The sequence below is a fragment of the Neoarius graeffei genome, chromosome 12 (assembly GCF_027579695.1).
Source record: "Neoarius graeffei isolate fNeoGra1 chromosome 12, fNeoGra1.pri, whole genome shotgun sequence".
NCBI lineage: Eukaryota > Metazoa > Chordata > Actinopteri > Siluriformes > Ariidae > Neoarius > Neoarius graeffei.
In genome coordinates this window covers 53,648,097-53,656,938 of record NC_083580.1, presented here as the reverse complement: position 1 = coordinate 53,656,938, position 8,842 = coordinate 53,648,097, and the positions used below count along the sequence as shown (strand labels likewise).

General features: G+C 42.5%; 1 protein-coding gene across 1 annotated transcript; it reads right to left on the bottom strand.

Annotated features, from left to right (window-relative positions):
- Nucleotides 1-635: 635 nt before the first annotated feature.
- LOC132894939 (uncharacterized) lies at nt 636-7,857 on the bottom strand. The gene is made up of 10 exons (XM_060935079.1): nt 7,346-7,857; nt 4,280-4,375; nt 3,919-4,027; nt 3,429-3,675; nt 2,634-3,204; nt 2,333-2,519; nt 1,846-2,100; nt 1,329-1,500; nt 1,042-1,190; nt 636-859 (listed from the first exon to the last, which is right to left on the bottom strand). The coding sequence occupies exons 1-10, from the start codon at nt 7,364-7,366 to the stop codon at nt 702-704; spliced, it is 1,965 nt and encodes a 654-aa protein (XP_060791062.1). The 5' UTR covers nt 7,367-7,857; the 3' UTR covers nt 636-701.
- Between the last annotated feature and the right edge of the window lie 985 nt (nt 7,858-8,842).

Sequence of the window (8,842 nt, the reverse complement as noted above, 5' to 3'; positions counted from 1 at the left end):
CGAACGGTGATGGTGTGCATGCAAGGCAGGATCCATCTGAAAATGAGTGAGTTGTCCCCCTAGAACTCTGATTGGTAACAAAAGTGCCGATATTTCATGTATTGCTGCAGCTAAAGTCATCACTACTGTAGTAAAATAATAATAATAATAAAACCACACACAAAGTAAATTCACAAAGTACATTGAATTTACAGGAAATTCAGACATACTGCATATCGGCAGCTGGCTAGATGGTGCTGGGAGTACCTAGGCCGTCATGTTCACGTTCCACTGCCATCCTGTGCAGTCACAAAGATCCGGGAGACATTCCCATCCACTGAATATACAGGTTTCCAGGATGTGGTGTAATGTGGCAAATAAAGACGTTTGAATGTATACTTGAATCAGATTTATTTGTTCTAATGCATTTGTTAACCCTATAACAAAGACAAACCAGAGGTCCAAAGACCTGGGAAAAGGATTCACACAGCAATCCTTCCCAATCCAGTGTGGATACATTATATGTCCATAATCAACACTAACACTTGCCTGAAATAACCTCAGCAATGATAACAAAAAAAAAAATAATAATAATAAATAATATGTATGGTGTTGAAACAGAACTGAAAAAGTTTTCAAAGACCCAAAAAGGCACAAGATCATACATGACACACATTTGCCCATCAAAAGTTTCTCTGTATTGTGCTGTATGTACACATCAATCATTTTTTGGAAAATCGGCTGTGATGGCATCGGATTATCTCCTCTTTGGAGGGGTACACATGGCCGCTGCTCAAAGGTGGTGGTGATGGCTGCCTCTCTGGTGGTGAAGTGTCAAAGTCTTGCTCCGATACATCAGCCATGAGTTCCTCAACATAGGCTACACACATTAAAAAAACATGTCAAAAATTCAAAAGAAGATTACTGCTTTTAGTTTTGGTGGGCTGTCTGTTTTGTAACACTAGGTAAAGCATTTTACAAATATGTGAAAGCCAATATGTGACAAATGTTTGGGGGGAAATCACAACCTACATAACGTGACATTTTCCACCTTTGACTTACAGTAGTTGCATGGTTCTTTGACTGGCTTAGCTGAAGCACTTCCTGGCTTGTACTTTGGTTTTCGAATACTATAGCGTAGGTCCCCTTTACTTGTCCTTGCCTGCTCTCTGTCACTGTTTGCATTGTAGTGTAGTGCTGCCAAATGAATCCTGAGATAGAAATGATAGGAAAGAAACAATGATTTTGTTGATGCTGTTAATATTGATACTGAATGTGATGTTATCTATTATCAGCATGAAAACAGCAACATTCTGAGTTATCAAGATTAGCGAGAGGTATGAACTTACCTGCTGAGGATGCCATGATATCTGTACGACTTCATTTTTGGCGCAAATTGATTGATGACACTATGGAAGGATTCAAGAGATGATGTCTGGTGACCTGATGACATTTTCTTGATGTCCTTCACCAAGGTTGTATTATTGATGATGTCATCAAACTTTTCGGCCACTTTTGTGCCTGGGCAGAACAAGAGTACACAAGATGTCATGAGAATACAGAACAATACAAGTCTACTTTTTATTAACATGGCTTATCAAACATGGTTTGGAGCATGGCTGGTGATTGAGGAGGATGCGTCATTTTCATATTACAGCTATAACATAACTTATTACTAGATAGCTATGTCTAGACAACTATATCTAACTTTTGTAATCAATTTCAATGCACAGGGCTTCACTATTTTGAAGGACATTATAGGTTCCCTGGTTTCCTGGCCAGCTCAGAGGATGTTATGATATATTATTTCATAGTATTCCTGTTTAGGATAGGTCAAGACAGATGAAGCTGAAATACTACATTTACCTGGCTTGAGCCAATTCTTGGCTCTTTCTTCCTGTAGGTCTCCATGAAGACAGGTTAGGAAGATGGCTGAATGTCCACAGTGGATCCCCTGTATGTGGTTTCCCAAGGAATTCCATTTTGCACCACGAAGCTCCTCTTCTTGGTCCCGAGTTGAAGCTGCAACCCAATACACATGGTTGTTGATGCTATTCTCCCAACCAAGAAGATCGTCACAGTTCTTCTGTTTAGCGAGAGCATGGACTTTCTTTTGGACAGCTGTTGATAAACCAGAGAACAGAATATATAATCGCCAGGTGAAATAAGAGAACATGTCTAGAAGTCACAGGGGATAGTTATATGTAACAAAGGTGTAAGTAAAGAATATCAAATGACACTTTCTACTGTGTGTAAACATGACATATGAAAGAATCTAAAAGTACTAGATCAGATTTTTCCATATGGTGTTTTCATGCAAACATTTGTGACTCCAAAAACACACATTGTTTACCTTTTGCTATATGCCAGACATCATACGTATGCAAGACGTGTGGTAGGTTTTCCCTGACATGCTTGGCCAGTTGACGATGGCGATCGGTGATCAGTTTACCAATCTGCAGTCCATGGTGAGACAGGAAACCCTGGAGTCTTTTGAATCCTTCGAGCTCCATATGGTATGAGGACGTAACCTCATTGCTCTGGGAAATGGAAAGATATCAAAACAAACTTCCTAATGTAAAAGACGGAACTCCTTACAATGTGTAATATGTGCATATTTAGTAAAATCAATAATGAATGAAAAGACATAATACCTGCACCAGCTCCAGATCGACAATCTTGTTGAGGGTGGCCTCCAGTCCAGTGTACACCCCAAATTTGGCAGAGTGGCCTGGGCTGTCAGCCCGTCCATCACTGGCGATAACAAGAGGGGTACCGGTTGACTGCAGCTGTCCAACGACGCGCTGTTGTTCCTCTGACCATCGGCACTCAATGGCTGGTTGCAGGATGTCTCTTTGGATGGTATAGAAGGTCTGGTCAGCAATACAAACGAGTCTTAGATGGGAAAGGATGCGCCGCATCATCGTCCAGCTTCCTCCAGCAAATAGAGTTGCAGCAGATAGCAGCAAATTTCCTGCTGGACGACTTTGATAGAAAGGCTGGCTTTCCCACTTGTTTGTGCTGGTGCATGAGTAACACTCCACAGTTATAATCAGTAGTGTGCCCATGAGTCTTTTGCTGATGCAGACATTGCCTGACCTGCAATCCCGGCAGAGCTTGAAGAGGTCCAGGAGCTTTGTCTCAAACACAATGTACTTAGTGTCCTCATGGGGAGGAATAAGCCTGTTGTGCCTCACTTCGACTGAAGGAGCTCTTCCACCTTGTCTGCAATGACAGGATATACAGTATGATAAACATGACAAATCATTGTTACTCAGTAGTAGTTTTCTATATGTCGTCCAGATTGTGTAACAGAATCCTAAAACATCACACATCGGTGACTTAGTGAATCAGTGTATTAGGGGTGAATTCATGACGATGGTTCGGTTTTCTGGGTTTTGTTTTACTATGCTATGGACTAAGTATTATATGAAATGCTTCATACGTACAGTTTCCGAAGCCTTTGTGTGGGTCTCTCAGGCGTGCTTTGGCTATCAGAAGACTCAGGGTCGGAATCACCGCTAGGTGTGAAGTCGGAAGATATTGCGCCTTTCTCCTCCTCCCTTGCCTCTTCAATGTCCATCTGGTCTTCCTCCTCCTCTGACAGGTCGCAAAGGCTCCCTCTGCTCCTTCCAGTCACATCCAGTGCAATGTATTGTGTCCAAGCATCACGTGTCTGTACTGACACCTGGATACCTGTATAAAGACAAATGAAATGAGACAAATACATGACAATAATGAGCCATGGCTTTCACATTTTTCACATCATGACATAATGAATGTCTGCACTAAAGATATGTGGTCATCTTTTGGAAGACTGATGTCAGACTGACTTCCACATTGTCAATGCTACATGTGCATTTTCTTGTTTATTCAAACTGTAACGTGACTGTGGTGTACTTTTTAGGTACATGTTTAGAAAATTTCATTCAGACTTACGCTTTGCATATGATGTGGCAGACCTGCATGTTTGGGTTCCCATAGAACTGGTAGGGACCCATGTCTGGGTACCGGCAGACTGGCTAGATTGCCCGCTAGTGTCAGGTTGCTGTTGCAGAAAAGGACATAGCAATAACATTCATAATAATGACATTCACAATCATAATAGCCTTGTGAAAAACACTGCATTGCAAGTGCAGTATTTTTTGCAATATGCTGGGTTATTGTGTCGAAATCACTGCAGTAGTGTTTTCATAATGTAGCACAACATTTTCTTTTTGATGAAGGGAAGCAGAATAAGACCAGCAATGATATACAAGGTTTATTATACAGATTCCCTGTAACATTAGGTGATGTTTACCTCAATCCAACTGCTGCATCCCGGTTCATGTTCTGACTCGGATTGATGTGGAGGAGCCTGGTCGGTTTGCACACCTGAAAGTGCTTCTTCCAACACCTGAATATGAATAGGACAAGAGGGAATAATATGGCCCTTTTCCACTACCCTTTTTCAGCTCACTTCAGCTCGGTTCAGCTCACTTCAGCCCGACACGGCTCGCGTTTTGACTACCAAAGAACAGCACGACTCGGCTCGCTTCAGCCCTGCTTAGCCCCTAAAACTCGCACGGTTTTGGAGTGGGGCTGAAGCGAGCCAAAGCGAGCCGAGTGAGGCTGGGGGCGTGAGCAGACACTCCCCTGTGCACTGATTGGTGAGGAGGAGTGTCCTCACATGCCCACACACGCCCCGCGAGCACGCTGAGATCTGTAAACACCGTAAACCCGGAAGAAGGAAAATTACAAATTACGAGAATTTCTGAAGCCTTATGCGCCTCGTCTCATCTATACGCTCTTGCCAGTATCTTGGCGTTGTCGGTGACAACAAGCCACAGCACCAAGACCAGCAACACTAATGACTCCATGTCCTCCATGTTTATTGTTTACTATTCGGGTTGTGAGACTACCGCTTAAAAGATCACTGATGTCACTGTTTGCGCCGCTTAACGACATCACGTGACGTCCACCCGCTTTCGCTAACTCCACCCAATGTGTCCACCCACTTCCAGCCAGCACGGTTCAGCGCGGTTGTAGTCGAAATGCAACTCCAACAGCCCCGCTCAGCTCGACTCAGCCCAACTCGGCACGGCACGGCTCAGCCCGACTCAGCCGCGTTTGTAGTGGAAAAGCGGCAATATAGACAGATTCGTAACAGTAAGCAGCTAGTCTTCCATCTGTACGTTATGAGAGTTGTAAACTATTACGGCCATAGAAAGAAGTCTGCACTGCTGAAAAGTTTATGAATCTCGATACACGTGTGCACGTAATTTTAGTAACAACAGGATTTGGAGCAAAGGCTTACACCCATTCAACAGGACAAATATTTGATGATGGTATGACTATCTTATATAATGATGCTAATAAGGAGGAGGACTGAATTATAGTCTTGCCGAGAACGCACTGGCGGCTCGTTAATAGGGGCGATTTGGGTGACGCACTCCCAAACAGGGAGGGAGATTTTTTTTTTATCTACTCCTACTACCACGGCAACAGTAATGTCATTGTCCAATCAGGCTAAGGTTGCGCCTGGTGTAGCCACGCCCTTTTGGGGCGATTTCTGTCAGGTTCAGATTTGCCCCAAAATCTCCCATTGACACTAATGGTACGTACGTTTTTTTTTTCGAAAATCCTGCTCCCAATGCATTTTCTATTAGGTTTTATGTGCTTGCACAAGCAGCGTGCTTACGTCATACGCCTGTTGCGCCGCGCAAGTGTTGCCAGATTGTGCATTTTGGCAGGTTTTGAACATAATTTTGGGCTGGAAAACGCAACTTGCGCGGGAAATGTGTGAACATTCTATGAAGATGGCGGCGAGTGTTGAGTGCAGCAATACGATAGCGTCTCTGAAAGAAGTTCCCTTTAGTCGTCATACCAATGAGGAGAAAAGGGTAATCAAACAGCTAGGACCTCCTAGACCGAATTTAAACATCAAGCAAGTGTCTATGAAGGGGGAGAAGACCTGCTCAAGAGGTTTTAACAAGAACTGGTACCACCGGAAAACTTGGCTAGCTGGCTGTGATGTAGTCAATGCTCTTTTTTGCTACCCTTGCGTTCTCTTCCACCCTGGAAGTAGCACAGCAGACGGTACAGTGATATCTGATATTTGAATTTACTAGGCAAAAGTTGTTTGTGTGTGTGTGTATGTGTGTTACCAATGGCAGTTTAACATTGCCATGTTTTTGTTTTACCAGTGGCAGTTTAACATTGCCATGCTTGGAATATTTCAGTAGCCTCAAGTTCTCTCTGACTTGGTGTAAATTAAGCATATTTTCAGTTTTTATATATTGTACAGTATATGTGTTCATTGGAGCCAGCAGCACCTTACCTTTTTTCCAACTTGTTAAGCCAAGTTGTACTGACTACAAAACCTTGTGTAACCTTGTGTGTGTATAGCTAAATAACTAAAGCCTTTTGTGTTCATTGACATGCTTGTAATACTTTAAATTTCCTTTTAAGGCATGGCTTTCTGGAGGAATTCTTGGGGAAAAACTGCAGAATTTATTTAGAATTATTATTTGTTGTTAAAATGGTGCAATTCCATATTAAAAAAACCCTAATTAAGCTGCACATGTTTGTTTGATGGTTCTGCTTTTCTTCATCTTTTTCAAAACTTAAACACTTGTTTTGGATTTATATCCTGCCACTTTAATTGCATTCTTTAGAATTGAAGAAATTAGAATATGTTTATAATTAAGAATTTGTGTCTACTTCTTATAGAATACTGGAATAATATGAGAAAATAAATGAGTAATGTAATATTAATTGATTGTGATGCCAGATGTTTTGCTTTGAAGGCTTCACAATGAATCTTCCTTAGTTTTAGCCTGGCAAGCCAGACTAAATGTGAATATTTGCCACTCGTAGGCAAAAATATTTTTGGCCGCTAGGCGGGTGGGTCTAGTTTACTAGGCTACCTTAGTTTGCCACCTTTAACTTGTTTAGTGTTGCCACCTAGTGGAGAGAAGAGATATTGTCTATATTGATATCTGAATTTACCAGGCAAAAACAAGTTCGGCCAATTTATTTGCTACCTAGGTCAATTTACTTCAGTCCTGTGGACATTTACGGTCCGTGTAGACATAACGGGGGAAAACTGCCCCCCCTGAAAAAAAATTCAGGAGCCGCCACTGCGAGAACGTCCACTTCAGTTTAGCGGGACAGTGGGTCACGAGCATGAATTAGCCAACTGGCCTAATAAACGAGTTGGGATTATAATAAACGTAAACATAAATCCACCGCCAACAACTGAACGAGCCTAGTGGTCTACTGCCACTCGTTTGTTAGATAGGCTACGTGTCCAACATGTCCCACACGCACAATATTTTTCATCGAAGCCCACATGAGAAGATAAATGTATGGAACATCAACTTACCCTTTTCCTCTCTCTCTTCATCCAAGCAGATCTTGTTGGCTGAGGTTTTGGTGAGCACTTTACTGCCAGAGTTACGTTGGGTATGGCTGTGGACTAAAGGAGTTTTTTTTTCCTCATGCCGAATTGCGTGTAATAGCTCCCCGAGTCCTGAAAGTCTGAGTCAGCAAAGTGTTCACTGCACACTGAGCTGGAGGCCGATGGTCCCTTCCATTTCGCTCGCGTCAGCCTCACCTTCTTGACCCATACCTTTTTGATGGTCTCATCTTTGGGGAAGCGATGAAAGCTTACTCCGTCTTTATATGTATTGCTACAACCTGCAATTATACACTGAGTAGGCATGGCTGGAGACTGTAGGTGAAAACTCTGGACTCAGTCTTTGTAAGTAACTAAATCAACTCAAATTACTTTCAGCACTTCAGTCCAGGTGCAACGACTATGCCACCGTGTTATTCTGAAACATACGTCACGAGGTCGCGTGACCTGTCTCGTGCTCGTAAGTTTATTTTTTGAAGGGTGGAGCTTTGGGTCCTGAAAAACAGATGAAATAATGCTTTCCAGCAATTAGTGCACATTCACAAAATCACGCTCAGAAATGTAAGGTATCTCTCTGGATACATGAAAACACATTTGGATCACCGTGGAATTTTGTTTTTTTAACTCAGTTGACCTTTAAGGGTTAAAAAGGAATAGAGAGAGAGAGCATGCAACCTATCTATTAAGCAATGACTGAGAGAACATAGAGCAATATGGGACACAAAATCAGTGTGCACACTTAAACAGTTCCTGAGTTTAAATTCACACTTCTTCATAAAAGCTAATTCCTAAGACTAGGTTTTATGCCCAAAATTTGCCAGTCTTACTTCAGTATCTTGCTTATAGCAAGATTATGGAGATATGTTCCGAGACTTTTGGAGTTTCACCGTTGTGAAGGCCTCCGTGAGGCGCAGAGAATTTCTTGGTCCGACGCGTGGTCGCTCGTGATGAGAAGAAAGTCTCTGATCAAAATAATGTGCACAGCGATTTATTAGAAGGAATCCTGTCGCTTCTAAACTTTAAATGAACTGCTCTGGGTTGCAGTCGTACGTACTATAGCGGTTCAGTGTTGGTGGGTGGAGCACAGTGGACGGCAGGACAGAGATCAGGTTCGACAATCGCGTTTATTGCTATACTTTTCAGTTTAACAATCTTTTCAAATAGACACACACACGACTGGCGTCTTGTTCGGGGATGAGCTCTCCTCTGTTCTCTGCTCTCCCTCTTTAAATAAGGTAAGTAAAAGAAAAGTGCGAAACTCTGATTCTTGCAAGAAAGAAGAAAAGAAAAGACATCTTTATCTTGGATGCTCTGGTGAGCGGGCCTCCTTATCTCTGCAAAACGTGCCAGTCACGACGAGTTTCACAGCACCAAAGAGGAAGAAGGAAGTGTTGCGCCGTTACTTATTCCTTCATGGAGGATGTGATGTAGGTGATCCCGCCCAGGCATGACGTAGGTCAACGC

Excerpts from the sequence above, each read along its gene's own strand:
- LOC132894939 (XM_060935079.1), bottom strand. The coding sequence starts at position 7,366 with ATGAAGAGAGAGAGGAAAAGG. Across the intron at positions 1,191-1,328 it reads TATCATGGCATCCTCAGCAG|GATTCATTTGGCAGCACTAC; the intron begins GTAAGTTCATAC and ends TTTCTATCTCAG. Across the intron at positions 860-1,041 it reads CAAAGAACCATGCAACTACT|CCTATGTTGAGGAACTCATG; the intron begins GTAAGTCAAAGG and ends TAATGTGTGTAG.